The 23,409-nt window shown below is 35.4% G+C and overlaps 1 protein-coding gene across 12 annotated transcripts in view; it reads left to right on the top strand.

Annotated features, from left to right (window-relative positions):
• The window catches only part of C2CD5 (C2 calcium dependent domain containing 5), a 96,245-nt gene that overhangs the window by 5,387 nt on the left and 67,449 nt on the right, over nucleotides 1–23,409 (top strand). For 8 of the 12 annotated variants that reach the window (XM_017890539.1, XM_017890532.1, XM_017890530.1 and 5 more), the window contains exons 3-8: nucleotides 4,614–4,700; nucleotides 12,911–13,082; nucleotides 15,089–15,184; nucleotides 16,167–16,322; nucleotides 17,168–17,366; nucleotides 22,633–22,784. In XM_017890539.1, the coding sequence (XP_017746028.1) occupies nucleotides 4,614–4,700; nucleotides 12,911–13,082; nucleotides 15,089–15,184; nucleotides 16,167–16,322; nucleotides 17,168–17,366; nucleotides 22,633–22,784 (862 nt within the window). Of the gene's footprint in view, nucleotides 1–4,613; nucleotides 4,701–12,910; nucleotides 13,083–15,088; nucleotides 15,185–16,166; nucleotides 16,323–17,167; nucleotides 17,367–21,537; nucleotides 21,663–22,632; nucleotides 22,785–23,409 lie in introns of all 12 variants that reach the window. The other 4 variants (XM_017890531.1, XM_017890538.1, XM_017890535.1 and 1 more) reach the window with 1 other exon arrangement.

The following is a 23,409-nucleotide window of genomic DNA, read 5'->3' as shown; positions in this document are numbered from 1 at the left end:
AGACAGGGTTTCACCATGTTGGACAGACTGGTCTTGAACACCTGACCTCAGGTGATCCACCCGTCTTGGCCTCCCAAAGTGCGGGGATTATAGGCATGGGCCACCGCACCCAGCCTTCTAGGTAGGTTTCTTACCCATGTGATTGTCTAGTGGGACATTTGAAAGTCATGACATGGTAAAAGTCTTCATTGTTGGGAACTCACTTGCGTTGAAGAATACCTAGCATTTCTGGACCTTCCACTTAATGCAATTACTGTTTTCCCCAAAAACACTGCTAGAAATTTCTAAAGCTTCTTTAGGATTTGATTCTGTCTTTTTTGCAAACCTGTGACTTAGGGGAAGGGAGAGAAACAGGATGAATCCTTGAAAAAACTTGATATTAAGACGTTTATTAGAGGAGGAGGACTAGGGGAAGGAAACTGAGATTGTGAGCCAGTGGGTAGGAGAAAAATGGGGAACATAATGTCTTAGAAGGCAAGAGAGGAAGTTTCTTTAAAGAGGAAGCTCAACTGTCAGATGTCACTGGGGTCAAGTAAGAAGACAGAAAAATTATTGGATTGGACAACATGGGGGTTGTGACAACAGGCATGATAAGGATGGAATCCCATCCTGTAGTGATTTAAAGAGAATTAAAGTACATGGGAAGTGAGGAAGTAGAAAGAGCATGAATAGGCAACTGTTTCAAGATGTATGGCTATGAAGGGGGGAGGAAAAATAGTGTGGTATTTGAGAAGTAGTTTTAGTACTTAAAAAATAAATGAAAAGATACAGAACCTATTTGTGTGCTAATAGGAATAATCCCGTAGAAAGGGGAAAAATTAATGCAGGAGAAGGGGGATAATGAAGGATTACAATATGATAAAGGGAAAAATGCTTGCTACAGACTAAGTTCATAGAAGAGGGAGATAATGAAGCATGGGCTAGTCATGAGAAACCTTTATCCTGAGTCTGGAGGATGGTAAAATTTCCAAAGGAAGAGAGAAAAAGGAAGAAAAAATTTTCAGGTGACTAGGACAAACTTGATAAAAGCAGAAGAAGAAATAGGGTATGTATCGATGTAATTGAATGTATTTCAATTGAATAAATTTCATTCATATGTAATTGGAAGGAGGATTCTTGTTGAATAGAAGTGGGAAATAAATCTGGCTAGGAAAGGGGGATACAGATTACTGAATAGTCCAAAAATTAGGAGGAGAAGCCTATATAGTTGAAGCTCTCTTAACAACTTCCATTAACTGACTCATTGCAATCCTCAGTGCTCTGCATTCCTTCCATAAAGCGTATTCGTAAATACTCCTCTGGGTAAGACTACTCTAGTGTGCCTGGAGTCTCCCATCAGTTGGCTGATATACTTTACCAAGAGGCAGTTGTGTTTATTCCCAAATCTGCTTATGTCAACTGTATTTGTTACTATATTTTATTTAAAGCTTATATAAATCAGTGAATGTAAAGACATGGAAATGGTCACTAAAAATTGCTCTTGAATTAGGTGGAGAAAAGATTATAAAAAATAGAGGATTAATGAATGGAAAGACATGAAAATGGTCACTAAAAATTACTCTTGAATTAGGTGGAGAAAAGCTTGTAAAAAATAGAGTATTCTTTGTTCATGCTTTTTATAGCATCCCAAACTAGAAATCAGAGATGAATGTGGCTTATGCAAAAAAGATGACTAAACAGTTGACTTTTACACAAAGAAGAAGTCAGCCTTAAATTAAAAAACAGGAATGAATGTTTGTTTGTATGTTTTATCTTTTTTTTTTTTTAATTATACTTTAAGTTCTAGGGTACATGTGCATAACGTGCAGATTTGTTACATATGTATACTTGTGCCATGTTGGTGTGCTGCACCCTTAAAATGTTTACAGTTTGTATAATTTTTAGTGATCCTCTAATTTAACCAAGTTATTTGATTAACTGATCAAGTATTGGTCCTGGTTGCATTGATTGAGAGAATTTCCACTATATATGATGTCAGGAGTGTAGGGACCCAGCAAAGACCAAGTAATACTTAAAGATGATTAGTCTTGCAGGAATCTCTAGAGTAAGATGGGGTTCTGTATAAGGGAAGTATTAATGGAAATATATCTCAATGTGTGTTACCAATTGTTTGGCTAAACTGCATTGTCATCTTGTGTTTTTCTAGGAAACTTTGAGGGAACAGGGAGAGGAAAATACATATTTAATGAATATTTCCTACGTACATACATTTTGCTAGGTCTCTACATGCGTTATATCATGTAATGCTTACTTAACAATCCCACTTTTCAGAAGAAGAAGCCAATTTAAATAACAGATTAATAACTTTCTCAAGGTAATTTAGCTAATGAGTAGGTAAAGAGAATGCTTTACTTTACTAGGGGGGATCTCCATTAAAATCCTTGATGTTCTTTAACAAATTTATAAGGCATTCATTTAATTGCTGAGTAATAAAATGTCCTTTTAATTAAATAAGACTAAGTGAACCGAGATTCTCCTGTGCTAGAATGGAAATCATCCAATGTTGGCAAAATACACACTTCAGCCTTTTTCTTTTTGTTTCTTGTCCTTTATTTGTTTATTTGTTTGAGAGACTGGATCTTGCTCTGTCACTCAGGCCTGAATGCAGCAGCCTTGAACTCCTGACTTCAAGCAGTCCTCTTGCCTTAGCTTCCTGAGTAGCTGGGACTGCAGGCACGCGCCACCCTGCCTGGCTGATGCTTTTTCCTTTTTTCTAAAGTCTTTTTTGTTTGTTTAATGCGGTTTGTGGACTATCAGATCTTTATTTAAAATGAACAGTTGCACAACAACAAAAAGGCACAGTATAGCAAAACTGTTATAGTGGGACAAAACTGTAGAGTGCTTTAAATTTGTCACTTAAAAAATCATGTGCTACTTTTGGCAGTTGAGCCAAAACCCTTAAGTATATTTGGCTTTTGAATGATTTTGAATGTTTTTATAAATCCTAACAGTATTTTACTTCATATAAAGCAACTTTAGATAAATTAGACAATAAATATTTCCATCATGCCTTGAATATTGAAATGGAATGAAAATTAAATTAGTAATTAAGCAAGAACCTCTATTCTTCCTAAGTTTTTCCTTAAGTTTCATTTCTCTATTGTTGGGATTTAAAAAATTATGCAAGTAATACTTGAATGCTCCCCGTTAAAAAAGATTCAAACACTCAAATATAACTTGAAAACCCCTTACTTTCTTCTTAGAGCACTGTACTGTATTCCCTACACCCTATCAGTCCCTTCTACAGAGATAATTGCTGTCAGTTCTTTGGTTTATGTTAATCTATTCTTCATCCCCTTAAAAAAATACTTGTATATCTCTATTGCATTTTTAGAAACAAATATAATCCTGCTTTATATATTCTGCTACTTGTTTTTTCAGTTATTATGTAATTAATATCTTCTCATGACAGTATGTATAATCGACTCCATTCTTTATAGGGACAAATGATTTATTCAGTCACTTTTCTGCTGAATGACTATATTTTTGGTGGGGAGGGCTTATGTGAAAGTACTTCTGTAGGTTAAAATTCCTGGAAGCAAATCTAGGATTGTGCAATTTGAATGAACATAAAGTTATTGCCATTTGAATTTTAATTTTTGATGCTTTTGAATTTTAAAATAATGCATTTAAAATAGGTAGTATCATGCATAGTTCAAAATTCAAAAGGTACAAAGTGAGTCAGCTTCTCTCTCCCAGCCTTTCCTCTGCTCTTTCTAGTGACCACTGTTACTATTTCTTATATATACTTCTAGAAATAATGTGCACATATATAGACATCTACCTATTATATAAATTCTGTCTTTTTTTTTTTTTTTTTGCTGAAGAATGCCATATATCTGCAGGAGAAAGATGTATCTTGGAAGTTGTTCCTTATCAGTGCGTGAAGAACTGCTTTATTCTATTTAGTGCTACATTGTGTTGCTTTACCATAAATTTAATTAGTTCCATATTAATAGATATTTAGCTTGTTTCCAAGCTTTTGCTACAGTAATGCTGCTGATATATGCCATTGTGTACCTCTGTGGGATAAATTCTAAGAAATAGAATTGCTAGCTTAAAAGGGATTTAAGGCATTTAAAATTTTGATATATGTTGTCAAGTTGTTCTCTGTAGAGATTTTTCTACACTCCTACTAGCAAAGTATGACAGTACCTCACGAATTCTGTGTTCAAACCTTTTGATCTTTGCCAGCCTGATAAGTAAAAATATTTTAGTTTGTATTTCTCTTAGTGTGAATGAGGTTGATCATCTTTTGATGTGGTTAAAGACAGCTGTATTTCCATTTCTGTGACTTGTCTGATCATATCCTTTGCCTATTTTTTCTATTGGGTTGTTGATCTTTTATTGCTCTGTACGTGCTCTTTAGAAATGGGGGAAGTTAGTTCTTTGTGATGTGTGGAGCTGGTCAAGCAGAACATGGGTAATCCCTTGTTGTGGGTATAGTCTACAAGCTTACCTGGATCCATCTGTACTTTCTTCCCTTTGTCTCAGAGGATAATAGTCTTTTGTCCCCTTTATGGCTAATCCTTCTATTGGTTGGCTGACATTAACATTTACTTTTATTCACATTTTTGATATTTATATGTGAATAATTTCTTATTCGTTTTTAGGTAAAATTTGGTAATACCACCTTTAAAACAGATGTGTACCTTAAGTCACTCAACCCTCAGTGGAACTCGGAGTGGTTTAAATTTGAGGTAAGTTTTTAAATGTCAGCATTTTTGAGTGTATTTTTTTGAGGTGACTCTTTTCCCTCAGGAATAATGAGAACCTTTTATTTCAGGCACAGTAGTATTTCTACGTCATAAAAATATTTTTTTTTCTGCTTACCTAGGAATATTGAGTCTAAAAATGTTATATTACATTTAAGAAAATATAGTATATAATAACACATGAATAAAAGAAGTCCTCAAATGTATTTTATTATTATTATTGTAGTTTTCTCTAAATTTTAGCATATACCAAAAATTACTTAAGAATAATATGTGGATTAAAATAAATTTTTTAAAATTGTAGTACTATATATTGTGAATATTGCCATTTAAATTATTTGTAAGTGTACAGCTTGGTAGCATTAATTACATTCACAGTGTTTTGCTACCGTCACCACTATTTCCAGAACTTTTTCTTTACCGTAAATGGAAATTGTGTACCCTCTAACCAATAACTTCCCATTCTCTCCTCTCCCTAGACTCTAGTAACCTCTAATCTACTTTCTGTTTCTTTGAATTTGCTTATGCTAGATATTTCATATAAATGGAATCATATAATACTTGTCCTATTGTATCTGCTTTCTTTTACTCAGCATAATGTTTTCAGGGTTCATCCACACTGTAACATGTATCAGAATTTTATTCCTTCTTATGGCTGAATAATATCCCATTGTATATGTATGCCACATTTTATTTTCTAATTGAGTTATTTTTGTTGTTGAGTTGTAAAAGTTCTTTGTATATTCTGAATATTATTATCATTCAGTAGGTTGTCTTTTACTTTCTTGATAATTTTCTTTGATGCACAGAAGTTTTAATTTTGATGAAGTCCAATATATTTATTTTCTTTTGGTGTGAAATGAAAGAATCCATTGTCAACTCTAAGGTCATGAAGATTACCCCTATGGTTTTGTAAGAGTTTTATGGTTTTAGTTTTATATATAGGTCATGGATTCATTTGGAGTTACTTTTTATAATGGTGTGAGATAAGAGGCCAGCTTCATTCCTTTTATTTTAAAGACAGAGTCTTGCTCTGTTGCCCAGGCTGGAGTGTAGTGGCGTGATCTTGGCTCACTGCAACCTCCACCTGCTAGGTTTGGGTGATTCTCCTGCCTCAGCCTCCCTAGTAGCTGGAATTACAGGCGTGTGCCATCATGCCTGGCTAATTTTTTTGTATTTTTAGTAGAGACGGGGTTTCACCCTTTTGGCCCGGCTGGTCTTGAACTCCTGACCTCAAGTGATCTGCCTGCCTTGGCCTCCCAAAGTGCTAGGATTACAGGTGTTAGCCACTACGCCTGGCCCCAACTTCATTCGTGTATGTCGAAATTCATACATGTAGAAATTCAGTTGTTTGGGCACATTTGTTGAAGGGACTGTTCTTTTCCCATTGATTGGTAGTCCACACAGAGACAGGAGGTGGTTATGTTCAAATGGCTCATGGCCTGGTGATCTGAGGGGATTTCTCCAAAAGGGGAGCCTCCCATGTCCTCACCCAGGTCTCTTTTCATCCCTCCCATCTTCCCACTTGTGCTTCCTTCCTTGAGACACTTGAATGTAGAGGTCCCTATCACTCATGTTCTCCTCTTGTGCTCTTCTTAGGAAGTCCATTGTGTTACTGTTAGAATGTTTGTTTTATGTTGCACCCAGCCACCTCCCTGCAGTTTCTGCCCTCCTTCTCTCTATATCTGTTTATTTTTTCATGTATTGATTTGGTCTGTCGGCATGCCCCAATCCTCCAAGAGATTATAGGGACTTTACTAGGCTTTGGGATCAACAAGGTGACATACAAAAGGAGATACAATTCTCACTTAGAGACTGCTTATTATAGCCCAGGCACTGGTGAAGTGCTTTACATGTGTTAACCTCATTCAGTTCTCACAGTGCCACGAAGGCACCTTTATTTATTTATTTATTTTTGAGATGGAGTCTCACCCTGTCACCCAGGCTGGAGCGCAGTGGCCCGATCTCGGCTCACTGCAAGCTCTGCCTTCCAGATTCACGCCATTCTCCTGCCTCAGCCTCCCGAGTAGCTGGGACTACAGGCACCTGCCACCACGCCCGGCTAATTTTTTGTGTTTTTTAGTAGAGACAGGGTTTCACTGTGCTAGCCAGGATGGTCTTGATCTCCTGACCTCGTGATCCACCTGCCTCGGCCCCCCCAAAGCACTGAGTTTACAGGTGTGAGCCACCACGCCTGGCTGGCACCTTTTATTTTAAGATGACTCAGAAGTCCAACCCAGAGCTAGCTAAGTGGTAGAGTAAGGCTTCAAACCGAAGTCGGCCTGACTCCAAAGCTATTACCAGACCACCACACCTCCATCTTACATTCTCCCTTTCTATCCACTCCCCTTCCCAAATTAAACATCCTTGTCAGTTATTGTTCCCTGTGCCAGCAGTGTTTTCCCTGCTTTTTTTATTCTTCTTCACTGCTATATCCTCAACCCCTAGAAGAGCATGTAATAGGCTTTCAGTGAATATTTACTACACACATTGCCCATTTCTCTGATAACTGCTTCCTTCACCTCTCAGCTGCAAGAGAAATTTTCTTCTTTGGAATTTTCTTTGGACTACTTAAGAACCTTGTGAGGACCAATTTGGTTTTTCCTCCCCTGCTATTTCATGCCAGCCCTTATACTGGGCAGCACTGTGGCTGCTGTGCCTTTTCTGAGGCCTCTTTCATAACCATTATGGAGCCTGGGTAAAGTTTAGCTCTTGCAGAGTAAGGTGTCATTCTTCAGTGAAAGAGAACAAGGGAAGGAAAGTATTGGGTTGCTTGAAAGACGCTTTGATCATGCTGGGGAACCTGCCAAACTCATACCTGAAGATGGAAGAAATAACACTAGGATGTTTAGGCACTGCTTTGCTTATGGTTTATATTAGGACCGTGATCTTTCTTTTAGTGTTGGAAGGCACATTCTGTAGTGGTTGGGATACTGTGTAGCAGCCCTCTGTTGGAAAAGCTTAAAGGTCTGGATTAAGAGAAAACACATTCTATTTCTGGTGCCTGCTAATTTGCAGATGACCTCAGACAGCCTTACCATTTGGAGCCTCTGTTTTTTTCAAATGTGAATCCTTTCCAGAGTGGTATAGAGGTGGTTACGAAGCATGTTGTATGTTAATATGAGTTTCACTAGTCAAAAAAAAGAGACTTATGTGTATGTGTGTGTGTGTGTGTGGTGTATATATATGTACTACATATATAATATTTTTTTTTTTTTTTTTTTTTTGAGATTGGAATTTCCCTCTTGTTGTTGCCCAGGCTGGAGGGCAATGGTGCGATCTTGGCTCACTGCAACCTCTGCCTCCCGGGTTCAAGCGATTCTCCTTCCTCAGCATCTCGATTAGCTGGAATTAACACTCATGTGCCACCACATCCTGCTAATTTTGTATTTTTAGTAGAGACGGGGTTTCTCCATGTTGGATAGGCTGTTCTCAAACGCACGACCTCAAGTGGTCCACCCACCTCAACCTCCCAAAGTGCTGGGATTACGGGCGTGAGCCACCGTGCGTGGCTCGGGAATAATATTTTTAAATCACTCAGCATTTTGGATAGGCATTCGGCGTTTGGCAGAAAGTGGGTTTGAATATTAGCATTTTGGGGTATATCATCTGTTCTTTCGTTAATGTATAGTTTAATTAGTCTGAGTGGTGTAGGTGTGCTAAAAAAATAGAACTGCAGTTTGAAAAGATTTTGTTACCAAACTTAATCTCAGTTTGTATAAGAAAGGTGTACCTCACCTGTAGACTCAGAGCATTTATGGGCAGTGACAGCTTTTATTTATTACTCTGTGAAATATAACTGTGTTTCTCAAAATTACTACCTCATCGGAGTAGCTTGGCTATGTCTCCGTCTTCTACCAAAAGGACTCAGTTATAGAAACTGTTATTCTTAACCTCCCAGTAGCTTTCACCGAAAGGTTTTCAAGCAGATGGATCTCTCTAAGGAAGATAATTCCTGGTTTCTGTAAACTCCTCCTCTTTTAAACTGTACTTCCATGTTATCTGCTAGAACATTGAACTGGAGGTCAGTAAATTTTTTAGGACTTTACCTTTGAGGCAAGTTAAAGAAAATCAGTTGGACATAGATGCGAGGATTTATTTCTGGACTCTCAATTCCATTCCATTGGTCTATATGTCTGTCTTTATACTGTTACCATATTGTTTTGATTACTATAGCTTTGTAATGAGTTTTGAAGTCAGGAAGTGAGAGTCCTACAAGTTTATACTTTTAGTTGATATTTTCATCATGAAATATTTTGATTCTCTTCTCATTTTCTTTTATGTATATGTACAGATTTTTCTTTTAGCTGCTTCTAAAATGCCACTATGTATTTTGAAAGACCTGTTGCACATGTATTCAGTCTATTGTGACATTTTAAACTACATTTTTTTTTTTTTTGAGACGGAGTCTTGCTCTGTCACCCAGGCTGGAGTGCAGTGGCCGGATCTTAGCTCACTGCAAGCTCAGCCTCCCGGGTTTACGCCATTCTCCTGCCTCAGCCTCCCGAGTAGCTGGGACTATAGGCGCCCGCCACCTCGCCCGGCTAGTTTTTTTTGTATTTTTTTAGTAGAGATGGGGTTTCACCGTGTTAGCCAGGATGGTCTGGATCTCCTGACCTCGTGATCCGCCCATCTCGGCCTCCCAAAGTGCTGGGATTACAGGCTTGAGCCACCGCGCCCGGCCTAAACTACATTATTAAAGTAAAGGTGTGGAATATATGAGTCAAAAAATAATCAGAGTACCTTCCTTACATGATTTCAGATGGAATTAGAATTACAGAGTCTATCTTCATTACCCAAGCAAAACACTGGAATGTTTATATAGTTTATTTTGATTGCCTTTCCCCCAACTATAACCTAGAAATGGTTAAAAACAAATAGTTTTAATTACATTGTTATTGGAATGGTGGGAAAAGGCAAGCTTCATGTGTCAGAGTAATTTTCATGATACTAGGAAATATTAAAAAAGTGATATTTCATTTTAATGATGATGGTAATAAATGATATTTTTTAAAGCTAATGAGTACTCAAGCAGCTTACTTAACAATATGAAAAATCATATATTTATTTTCTGAAATAAGGGATTTACCAGGCAGTTCCCTTAAAATGTATTAAGTTAGTGGCTGGGTGCAGTAGCTCACGCCTAATCTCGGCACTTTGGGAAGCCGAGGCAGGTGGATCACCTGAGATCCAGAGTTCAAGTCCAACCTAGGCAACATGGTGAAACCCCGTCTCTACTAAAATACAAAAATTAGCCGGGTGTGGTGGTGCGCATCTGTAATCCCAGCTATGTGGGAGGCCGAGGCCTGAGAATCACTTGAACCTGGGAGGCAGAGGTTGCAGTGAGTCAAGATCACACCATTGCACTCCAGCCTGGGTGACAGAGTGAGACTCCATCTTAAAAAAAAAAAAAAGACATTTAGTAAGTTACTGTTTTGACTAGTCTTCCTGAATAATGTATATGCTGTGAAAAATGTATTTAAAACTTTGTGTTTACAGTTAACATTGATTATGTAGTACTTTTAAACCCTTTTAAAACCCTGTTTATCAGTTGTTAATTGCATTCAGTTTTTTTTATATATATATATTCAGTTGTATATATATGCACACACAGTTGTGTATATATACAGTTTATATATATACACAGTTGTGTGTGTATATATATACAGTGTAGATATACAGTTGTGTATATACAGTTGTATATATACAGGTATATGTATATATACAGTTGTATATATACAGTTATATATATACAACTATATATGTACAACTGTGTATATATATACGGTTATATGTATACACAACTATATATACACAACTGTTTATATATAGTATATATATACAGTTGTGTATATATATGTATATACAGTTGTGTGGAGAGAGAGAGAGAGAGAGAGAGAGAGAGAGAGAGAGAGATATGGCACTCAAATAAATGTCTTAAGCAAAATAGATGTTGTTATCTTACATGAAAGGAATGTTGTACCAGGCAGTGTAAGGGTAGTATGGTTGCTCCACGCAGTCATTTCGGACTCCGTCATCTATACATAGCCTGTGGCTTCTCTTAAAATGATTCAAGGTCCTTTTGGCTCCAGTTTAGCACCTGGAGTTCCAGTGAGCACATGAGTGTTCCAGGCTGGCAGAAGGAGCTAGAGTGAAGGGGAGTCCAGGAGGAGGAGCTGATGAGTTAACATAACACTTTTCAGATGAGCAAGCCTTCTTTAACAAGTTTGCACCCTCCCTACCAAACTCTATGTAATGATTTATGCTTGTATCACATTTAGTTGCAAGGGAGGCTAAGAAATGCAGTATTTTAGCAGTGCATATTGCTAATTTAAACATTTAAAACATCTCTCAGAAAGTCCTAATTTATAATATTTTGGGATTCCAGATAGGCTCCATTTACTCTACTAAATATTCTTAATTACTTCATTATAATTAATTATTGAATTTCCCTATTCATATTAGTCATATTATTAGCTATCTATGTATGTATCACAAGCTATATTTAGTCACTTAGTTGTTAGTATAGCGCCCCCTAATGTCAGGGAAGGGATACCTTAGTGTACCATGAGAAAAAATGATAATACTCAGGGGTGAATGTACAGGTGGTTAAATAAGTATATACAGAGAGTATTTTTAATTCTAACAGTATTTTCTTCTAACAGGAGTTAGAAATTGGGGAAAATGTCTTGGAGTAATGGTTAATGGTTTGTTTTATGATTCTTTCTCTCTTATTAAATGTATACATAACAGAATAGTACTGGAGAGAATGCCTTTGGATGACAGATGATTCAGAATGGGTTGGGATTCAAAATGATCATTTTATTTTAACATTTCATTATGGAAAATTTCAAGCATGCATAAAGGTAGATTAGTATATTGAACCTCACCCACCTTTAACAGCTGTCTACATTTTACTGTTCTTGTTTCGTCTTTTTAACTCCCGCCCACCCCAGTTTTCCTTCTGCAGGGGATATTTTAAGGCAAATTTGAGATGTTATATGATTTCATCTATAAATTCCAAATTATATACCTCTTATAAAGAAGGACCCCTTATAAATAAACAAAACCTTATCACATTATCACACTAATGATATCAGTAATTCCTCAATGTACTTTAATTCTTAAAAGAATCTTCAGAGGCTGGATTATTAGCTTAACATCAACAAGAAATTAAATAGGGGATAGGGAAAGGCATAATGTTTCATATCCAAGTTTAAAAAACCAACCAAAGTATACGGGTTGTAGAGTTATCACTTGACCAAAGCATATGTAAGAGTGATACAGAGATTTTAGCCAACCACAGACTCAATAGTATGGTATGTCTGATGTAAAGAAAAACATCCATAGACTGCATTTTAAAAGTATAATTTTCTTATTATAGAAAATAATAATCCTTTTGCATTCTGTCCCAGTCTTAATACTGTCTATAATATGTTCCCTTCTGGCCACTATATTTGATGAGGGGGGCTGGCAAATTAGATAATGGCATGATATCCACACGGTGGCAGCCAAAATAGTGAATGTGTCTTCCATGAGGGAGAAATCATTTTGCACTGTTCTCCATTGTAAATCCCTCCGCTGGGCACAGTGTTTGGCATATGATAATAACTCGATAATGACTAAATAAAAGGGAAGAGGGTAAACGTTTATATCATGAACTTAATTTGTGAATTTGTTACACATAATGTTAGTTATGTGTAACTACACATAACTTACACATAATGTTAGTTTCTTACACATGTTTCTTACACATAATGTTAGTTTTCCTTATGGTTTTGTTCTCTGAAATCACCCTTAGAAATTGTGGTGTCATTGTACTCAATTAGCATTCTTCTCTCTATAGATACTACATGAACTCTAATATGACATTCCTTAGGCACTTTGCTGTATATCATAGGCAAAGTTGTAAAACACAGAATGGTATGTACAAAAATTGAGATAGAACTTTTTTTGTTGTTAGTCATCCCACTCTTGTGCTGAGAGAGAAACTTTTTTTCTTTAGAAAGATGGGATATTGTGTAGGAAAAGGAGCTATAACTTTTTGTGTGTTAATTCTTTTCTCTACTTTGGTGCTTAGAAATCTGCAAGATTTTATTTGCAGATGGTCATCCTTTTCATTTGATGTAGGTGTACATTTGTGGTAATTAAGATTTAAAAACTATGTGAGATTTAATTTTAAGGTATATTTTTAGGTGGATGATGAAGACTTACAAGATGAACCTTTACAGATCACAGTTCTTGACCATGATACTTACAGTGCAAATGATGCCATTGGTAAAGTGTACATTGATATTGATCCTTTACTGTATAGTGAAGCTGCAACAGTCATCTCAGGATGGTTTCCAATTTATGACACCATACATGGTAAGGAATAATAAGAGAGTATTAAAAATAACAATCTTAATCCTTTTTATTTGTCTTTAAAGACATTTGTGCTATATTTGGTGGTTTAAAATAAGTATCTTTAGGCTAGGTGCGGTGGCTCATGCCTGTAATCCCAGCACTTTGGGAGGCCGAGGCGGGTGGATCACCCGAGGTCAGGAGTTTGAGATCAGCCTGGCCAACATGGAGAAACCCCGTCTCTACTAAAAATACAAAATTAGCTGGGCGTGGTGGTGCATGCCTGTAATCCCAGCTACTTGGGAGGCTGAGGCAGGAGAATCACTTGAACCCAGGAGGCGGAGGTTGCAGTGAGCTGAGATTATGTTCTGTGCAACAAGAGTGAAACTGTTTCAAAAAAAAAACCATATATACGTATATATGTGTGTGTGTGTATATATATGTGTATATATATATAACGATGATGCCTTTTTAAAAATAAATAATAGTAAATTATTGTTAGTAAAATTGTTGCTTCTCTGAGCATAATTTGAGATAATGCTTGCTAAATTTGTACAGTATAGTTAGTAAATGCATGATTTAAAACTGATCTAGTGTTGATACTGTGTTTCTAAAACACATTTTCAAACTGATTAATACTGATTTTTGTGCTTACAAATTATTTAAAAGATTTTTGTTGCCTTAAGCAGGACCTTCTGGGCAGTTGGGATTACAGGCACATGCCATGACACTTGGCTGATTTTTAAATTTTTTGGTAGAGACATGGTTTTGCCATATTGGCTAGGCTGACCTTAACTCCAGAGCTCAAGCCTGCCTCAGCTTCCCAGAGGGTTGGGATTTGCTTTCTTAATATTTTAGTAGGTAAATTATTGAGTCAGTTTTCTTAGGTCTTCCACCATAAGTATGAATTTGACATGAAGTCAGGACAGTCAAATGAAAATATTTAGTAAATGTTTAGAGATAAGAGCTGGGTCATTCTTATTTATCAGAGCATGTTTTGAAAACCTGTATTCTTGGAATTTTTTATTTACTTAATTTTTTTCTCGCTGTGTTGTCCAGGCTGGTCTCAAACCCCTGAGCCCAGGCTGTCCTCTTGCCTTGCTTCCCATTACAGGCATGAGCCACTAGTCCTGGCTTGGAATTTTTTAGTAAGCTTACTTTAACTTACATTCATTGAAATGAATAAAACTTCTTTTGTTTTAAATCAGATTCTTGCATTACTTGTTAAGAATATATAATCTGGCATCATAAAGATCTGAATTTTAATTCTGGATCTGCCACTTAACAGCTGTTGACACTATGTTAATTCCTTCATTTTATTAAATATTAATTTCTTCCTTTGTAAAAGGGGATGATGCTACCTTATTGGGTTGATGTGACCACTCTGAGATACTACCTGTAAAGCATTTAGTACATCCTTTTTCACTGCTCAGCAAATGTTGTCACCATAATCATTACATCATCATCAATTCAAATGGGACTCCTTTCTAATTCGTCTTGGGTCAAAGTGGAAACTTGTGGTGAAAATGAAAATTACTCATTTTCTAATGCATACATGTTGTGCTTCAGAAAATATACAGAAACTACTGAGAATGAAAATAATTAGGAAACAAAGCTGCCATTACTATTAGGATCAACACATTATAGATGCACCTTGATTTGTGATGGGGTTATATCCAGATAAATTCATCCTAAGTTGAAAATGCATTTAATATATCTAATCAACCAAACATTGTAGCTTAGCCTAGCCTATCTCAAATGTGCACAGAACACTTATATTAGCCGACAGTTGGACAGAATCAACTAAAACAAAGACTACTTTTTAAATAAAGTATTGAACATCTCATGTAATTCATTGAATTCTGGACTGAAAGTGAAAAACAGAATGGTTTTGCACTGTGGTAAAGTTAAAAAAATTGTAAGTTAAATCATTGTATTTTAAAACCATTATTTAGCACTAATTTGCTTCATTATTTAATTGTACATTACTTTCTTAAGGTAGAAACTTGATTTTCTTTTTAAATTTATAGGTATCCGTGGGGAAATCAATGTAGTTGTCAAAGTAGACCTCTTCAATGATTTAAATCGATTTAGGCAGTCATCATGTGGAGTCAAATTCTTTTGCAGTAAGTAAACACATTCTATTACTCAATAGGAAATGTAATAACTGTTAAATATGAGAAATCAAGTTAACATTTCAGAAGGCAAGTAGAAAGGGTATATACTTGGTTTTAATGCCAAAAAGAAAATTGTTAATTTTCTAGAATAGTTACAGTAGTTCTGATTTGAGTATAAATGGTATCTAGTTTTGAAAATTTACAGAAATTTTAGTAGAAAAATCCAGTGACATTTTACTGTAGTATAGGACACTGAAAGAAAGGAGCAGAACACTACGGCTAACCACTGTGGTGCTGTCCCAAAATACACAGGCTTCTACGGTTATTGGGTCTAGGGAACTCCATGAAATATATGGGTCTGAAATGGGCAGATCTTGGTGACTCACAGCCAGCCTGCAATAGTAGGATTGAAATCCCTAACTAGCTGACTTAGCTTCAGTGCACTAATGTTTATTTTAAGAGGCTAATTTGGTACAGATGTATTCAGGTTCTCTCCTTTTTGAATCTGAACTTGACTCCTCAGGTTATGTCAGAAAGGTAGTGGTTTGATTTTTGCAACTGTGCTATGTGGTGTACAGAAGTGCTTTCACAAAGGGCTTTGAATAATTGAAGATTTTAAAAAATTCATTATCTGCTTTCTACCTATTTATGTAATAATTAGCTAGCTGACTTAAATTTTGATTTTTTAAACTTTGTATTGAATTCTGTTTAAGGTTGTCTATAGCTGTTTTCCAATTTATACAAATACAGTTTATATTTACTTTGCTTACATGAGAAAGGTGCGAGACTCCATGAAAGAAAATAATTATTTCTAAAAATGAAATAGATCTTAGAAGACTGATTGGAAGTATTATTATAATTACATTGAGAATATTACAGTAAAAGATGTTCTTGTATCATGTATCTAAAGGTCAGAAAACTGAGATGAACAGTTTTTAAAAATTGAGTTTTACCTTTTGATAAACAGAAGCACAATAATTTGTTTTAACAGCAACATCTATTCCAAAGTGCTATAGAGCTGTGATAATTCATGGATTTGTAGAAGAACTTGTGGTCAATGAAGACCCAGAATATCAGTGGATTGATCGAATTCGCACACCAAGGGCATCAAATGAGGCCAGACAGAGACTCATTTCATTAATGTCAGGTATTTAAAAAAAATAAATTTATTACTGACTGATTTAATACTCTCTTAAATTTTTCACTTTCCTTTGACATGCTACCTCAACTTTTACAATGAAGGGTATGAATTATCAGTGACTGAATGCCTTCCCCGACCCAGCCTTCCTGAACACACTTGCATTGCCCTCTTTTAACAAGTGGAAATGCAAATCAGAAGCTTGTAGTAAAAGGAAATTGTGTTGATGAGGTAGTGTAGTGGAAAGAGCGCTAAACAAGGGAGATTCAGGAAGGAACCCTGAATGGGAACCTGGATTCTAGTTTTCCTCCCTCTACCATTTATTTGTCAGAGCTTAAGCAAATCACCTTCTTCTGTCTTTTATACTTTCTGTTCAAATGTTGCCTTTTCACAGTTCTTCCCTGGGTACTGTAGTTCCCTCTACCCATTTGACCACTTTCCCTGCTACTCTGACCTCCTTCCCTTTTTAAATTTTTCTTTGAAAAACTTGTTTACTGTTTTATTTAAAGTTTATATTTATATTAAGTTATATATGTATATGCATGAATATATATGCATACATATGTTTCACACAAAGTATCAATGTTATATTTATATAGTAAGTATGTATATTTGTTTTTATTCTATATATTTGTGCTGTATAAGTATATATTGTACTTTATAATTATGCTGTATTGTAATAGAATTATGTTCTGTATTCCATAGAAATTAAACCAGATTATCTTTTAAGTTTCCTTCAAGTTCTGAAGATCTGTGATTTTCTTGGACTTTTTTTTTTTTTAACCACTACCATATCCAATCTTATAGTATGTAATGTAAAGAGAAGCAAGAATGAGATTTCCCATTTTTTGTAGGTGAACTGCAGAGGAAGATTGGCTTGAAAGTACTTGAAATGAGAGGAAATGCAGTTGTGGGGTACTTACAGTGTTTCGATCTGGAGGGCGAGTCTGGGTTAGTGGTGAGAGCCATAGGAACGGCGTGTACTCTGGATAAATTAAGTAGCCCAGCAGCATTCCTTCCTGCATGTAATTCCCCATCCAAAGAAATGAAGGAGTAAGTATGAATCAATGAAATTGTTCTTGCTAAGGTTTTTATCTTTTATCTATGCTTTTTCATGTGATTTGAAACATTTTAGTAGGGTGGTTCAACATTTTCTCTGTGATGATTTTATTGACAATGACTGTCAAAATTTAAAACTTAAAATATTTAAATATTCCTAATATTTTATTTATACCATCTTATTTATTTGTGTTTTTATTTTTTGAGACAGGGTCTTGCTCTGTTGCCCAGGCTGGAGTTCACTGGCACGGTCTTGGCTCACTGCAGCCTTGACCTTCCAGGCTCAGGTGATCCTCCCCCCTCAGCCTCCTGAGTAGCTGGGACTACAGGGGCACGCCCGCATGCCCAGCTAATTTTTGTATTTTTAGTAGAGATGGGATTTTGCCATGTTGCCCAGGCTAGTCTCAAACTCGATCTACGTGCCTTGAACTCCCAAAATGCTGGGATTTACAAGTGTGAGCCACCGTGCCCAGCCTATACCATCTTACTATGAAACAAATTAAGTAATATAAAATAAAACATTCCAGATATTTAGACACTGCATATATGAAGCATAAAATGAATATTCATGCATTCTGTGGCATTTTATTTTCTGAGGAATGCTTAAAACCCTCTACCAGATAATCTGATTATACTTATTAATGGCCACATGGTATATAAAGCAGGAAAAATTGATTTGTGTGGAAGTCTTAAACTCAAATGTCTAGAGGCCAGGGAGTTTATATGAATAAACTAACCGAGTGTAATTAAATAGAGTATACTACTGCCTGTAAAGCCAAGGTTGACAGACTTTTTTTGGGAAAGGCCAATATTTTAGGGTCTGCCCATATGATCTCTTGTCTTTATTTACAAAAAAAGGAGTTTGCTGATCCCTAATCTAAAGAAATTTAGAGTCATACATTTTAGAAAATCTATGTGTGATCCTGCAAAACACTTCTGTTGACTTGATTTGGCCTGTGTGTGTCATCATTGTGTCAGAGGCAGAGATTTTCAGCATGATGATGGTGGTGACTGTCAATACCGAATGTTTGGAACACGAATTTTCTGTCATAATGATTAGGGGGCTAGGTCCTGTTGGGGACTAGAGAGGCTGACTATTCTGCAAAGCAAGGGACAACCCTATACAATGAAGATTTGTTCCATCTTAAATGCCTTTAGAACTTCGGTTGAAGACCACTCATCTAGAGATTCTTCTAAGTCAAGGGTTGGCAAACTTTGTGAATGACAAAATGTACAGGTAAATAATTCAGTTTTTGCCAATGTTGCTTCATAACTGCCACTGTAGCACAAAAGCAAACATAAACAGTATGCAAATGAATACAGTGTGGCTGTGTTCAAATAAAACTTACTTACAAAACAGATGGCAGGACACATTCGGCCTGTGGTCTGTAGTTTGCGGACTCCTGTCCTAGATAATCAGGGAGTCAGAGTTGTATAGTCAGGAAACCTAAAACGTTCCGCAGTTCAGCAGTAGTCAGGAGGGGTTGAATAGAAAGGTATCATAGTATGAAAAAGCATGTTTTTTCACAATCTTTTTTAAAATGAAATTTTCATCTTAAGTGCATTCTTTTTGTTTAGCCATTTTGTTTCTGCTGGCTATTAGTCATTTGGGTTGAATTTTATTCATAAGAGGAAGCACAGTGTTACATACTGCTTAATTTTATTTGGAAACACATTGGCAAATGAAATAATTGTTTTAAATAAATTGAAGAATGAATTTGCTTTATATTCCATTTGAAATATCTCCTGGAAAGATAAGAATTGCCAGCTGCCAGCAGTAGAGTCAGATCGCAGGTTTAGCTTTTTGAGGGATTCAGATTGTTTTTCCCTATCTCTGTAGCAAATTTAAGTAAATATTTAGTAGCAAATTAAAGTGCAAGTTTAAGCCAATTTAAGTAAGTTACTTAGTTGAAAGAGAATGAGAAAGCTATATTACCTGTTGCTTTGTTAGAAATAAGGATAGCAGGGGTATATGTTTTGCATACATTCAGGAAGAGTTCTATTAGCGTAAATCTTCTGGGATTGTATGTGTCTTCTCCTTTTCTAATCTTGTTGTAGCCTCATGATGAACCTAAGTTCCTTCCTTAGGATTTTCTGAAAGGCATCTTACTAATAAAGTCAAGTTATTTTGAAAAAACCCTCAATACTGAGGCTGTTTTATTTCAACTAGCTTCATTGTATTTTTGATAATGAAGCAATTTGGGTTCTATTTCAAAGCCTATTTTATGATTCAGCTGATTATAACTATTCTGGTATTTAATTATCATGTAATATTGTTGATTCTAGACAGGAATTTGATAAAAGGTTGTCTAGATTATGTTATTGACTGACTGGAAAGGAATATTAATATTATAAATACCACAGGTTATTATTATGAGGCATCCTTTCATGCAGAGAGACTGATCAAATCAGAAAACTCCAAGAATACCAAGAATACCATCACCAAGAATATGGTGATGTTCCAGTGTATTTGAATTTTAATTTGATGCCATAATTTGAACATTTTACACTGTTCATTTTAGTTTTTTTCATTATATTTTACCTATATTAATGGTGTGTTCTACTTCCTAAGTTTGTTTTTTTCTTTTAGATGTTTAGTGTCATGCACACTATAAATCCCTTTGGTGTTTTCCGACTTAACTCTCTTGACGATAGAAAGTGCTTTTAAGTATGAGTTATTGCTTCTTTACTTAGGAAAAGTGCTAAGAGACAAATTCTCCTGTGTATAGTACTGATTATAATAAATATAGCTTTGTTTATTTTTAAGTCTTGGATTTTAAATTCTTTTGAGAATTCTTACACTTTTCTCACTTCAGCGGAGAAATAAAACAAAACAAAACCTTACTCATTTTTTTGTGTAAAAGTAGATCACCAATGAATTGTTTGATTTTTATCCATTGTAGTAAATATTTTTTAATTTCTATTAGCAACAAATGTAGAAACATTTCTGCTATTGTAAAATCAGTAATATTTTCCGAAAGTAGTCTGTAGACCTTAGGAAGGACTATTATGATCAATTAGTGATAGCTCATGTTTGAACCTTGACAAATTGTGAATTGGGGAATGTTCCTGGGCAGTCAGTAATATAGCAATGGAAAAGAAAAAAAAGGTCACGTAAAGTTGGGCTCTTGGCCTGCCTTTAAAATGGGGATGATAGTTTTTCAGAGTGTACTCACATATGATTCATATGATTCTGTCTCCCTCATTGTGTGTAAGCAAAGGCATTGCACAATGAAATAATTGCTGATATTAAATTCAGGATTCTTATTTATGTATTATACCTTTTTACAACATTCAATGTAATCCTTTTAGCCAAATTTTTTCTTAAAAATTTCAAATGTTATATATCAATGTATTCTCGTATAACTGCTCTAAGTATATACGCATATAGATATGGTTTATTATAGGATGTAAGTTGATATCTTAGAAAATTTTGATTTAGAATATAGTTCATATAATATATTCTGTATGAGAGCCAAAGTTATTGACATTGTTTTATGAAGATGTCTTTAAAAGCAAGGTCCCCTTGTTTTGCTTCCAGTGTAACCTGATTTTAAGCTATATATTTGGTGTATAGAAATACTGGAATATGTTTATCTGCGTATATCCGTTCAGTTCACTCATTTCTCTTTATGCCGTCATCTCTCATATTCTTAAGTACCCCTATCTTAGTAACCTAGACAGTTATTTAACTTTCTTTATAGAAAATATGATTAATTATATCAGCAATTCATATCTCAGTTTCAAAAGTAATATAAGAACTTCATGTTTGATTTTTTACTTTTATGGGTGTCCCTCCCCATAAATAGTGCATAGTGAGTTCTGTTGTGATGAAAATAATAACAAATATGTTAAGGAAACTTAAAATACAGATCTTAGTCTTGTTCTCATTTAATATCATTGACTATTCTGCTTGCCATTTTCTTATTCACAATAAATTAATCACAATTAATTTATTAATCAGATACTTTAAAACTATGACTGTATCCTAACAAATTAATATTTAGCTAGTTTTCAATTTCAACTTGTTTTTTGCATGCTAGGGGATTAAAAAAATAAGTTCTCTTCCCTAACTAAAGCTCCTTTGAAATTATTTTAACATAACTCTGCAATCTGTTGTATGTATTGTTTTCTTTTCTTCCACTTTGACCGCAAATTCCCTCAGGTCTCCGCTGGTTCATCCTCCAAGCCATGGATGCCGCTCGACTCACAACAGCCCAATTCACACTGCTACTGGCTCACGACTTACTCAGAACTTCTCTGTGTCTGTTCCCACTCTCATCTATACTGGTACGAGACTGCTCAGACTCCAGAGCTGGGGAGATGCAGGCCACGGGCAGAGTGGCTGCAGAGGCAGGCAGGCAGGTAGTGTAGGCAGGTACCACAAGTCTTTGCTTCATCCTTTTCTTACTCGAAGTCCAGCTGCAGTGAGGAACTTCTGTATTTAGCTGCCACAGAGTCTCTAACTATATGGAAGTGAAGGTATTTTTCCAGCTTCCAAAGTCTCTTCCACAGATCCTCAAATAATGCTATTTTGTGTATGTGTACTGTGAGTTTTGAGGCGAATCTTCCCATACATATTTTTATAATTATTTCTTCATTTGCTTAAAAATAAAATTGATGATTAGATTCTAAATGAAGTAGCTGCCAAAGCTTCCAATTTGCTTATTTTCTTTGTATACAAAACCTATTACAGTAGGTTCTATTTCATTCTGTGGAAGAGAGCTATTGGAGAACAGGTAAGCAACTATTCTGCATTAAAGGCAATGTTTCTGTGTAGCTGTATTCATTTTCTCTCTGCTGTGTTTTAGCTGTGGCACTCTTGCTGCTATAGGATAAGGAAACATTTTTTATTTTGAGGATATCTGTGTGTGTGCAAATATAAAAACAATTATGAATATTTACACACACCGCTTGTAGTTACCATTTTTCTTTCGTAACTTACAGCATTATTTGAAAATATTTTGTCATATATTCTTTTTATTTCTCCTTTTGATATTTTTTATCCCCTTAGTCTGTCATTTCATGCTTTTTTGCTTTTTCACTTGGCTTATTAACTGTTTCAATGCAGATAATATTTATCTGGAGAGTGATGAATGGTTAAACAGCAATTGGTTGTCTTTGGCCTCATTCCCAGCTCCACACGTAAGAAATGACTGCTGGCCCTGCCCCAATTCTTTCCTGGTGTTTGGATCATGCTGCCACCCGTCAAGCCCTTTGGCACATGATTACTTAATATTTCTCCACCTTCTTCTGGCAGGATTCCCTTCAATGAAGATCCCAATCCCAATACTCACTCATCAGGACCCTCAACCCCTCTGAAAAACCAAACCTATTCCTTTTCACCTTCCAAGTCCTACAGTCGACAGTCCTCTTCTTCTGACACAGATTTGAGTTTGACACCCAAAACTGGTAAGGCGCTTCCACCCACCTTTTGTTTTTTCTTTTTTAAAAAATTTGTTTCTATTTCTTATTAGCTTTCCATCCAAATCTTTCCTCTTGTTTTGGCACTTAAGTTAAAAGAAAATGTGAATACTGACCATTTACAGTTACTGCAATTAAAATATGAAAATTTTGTGTAATTCAGAAATTATCTTGTCTACATTTCATTGATTTAATCATAGTGTAGATATCACAGTCCACGATTTATTTTGGCATATAGACATTTTTCATTTTATGCTCAAATTAAGAGGAATAACATCTTAAAACATTTGACTAAAAGTAACACTAGTAGCTTGTAATCAGTTGCATACAAGCATTTTGAATTTATTATTTCTGCCTATTAATGAATATAATTCTAAGATTTTATTATGAAAAAACTTTTAACCACTGAAATGGTTGTATTAGAGTACATCTATCTATTAACTGGATATTTAAAATGTTTGGTTTTGCTAGTCTTTCTAGGTTAGAAAATAGCATTTTTACTTATTCTTAAATTTTTCTGTTTATTAAATTTATATCTTTTTCTTTTCTATTGTATTTTGATGAATGATTTCTGGGTTTTTATGAAAATGTTTTATAAAAAGTTGATGAAAAA

Source organism: Rhinopithecus bieti, unplaced genomic scaffold, assembly GCF_001698545.2.
Source record: "Rhinopithecus bieti isolate Rb0 unplaced genomic scaffold, ASM169854v2 scaffold_17971, whole genome shotgun sequence".
NCBI classification, from domain to species: Eukaryota; Metazoa; Chordata; class Mammalia; order Primates; family Cercopithecidae; genus Rhinopithecus; species Rhinopithecus bieti.
The sequence above is the reverse complement of the archived record's forward strand: the minus strand, read 5'-3'. Positions and strand labels throughout refer to the sequence as shown.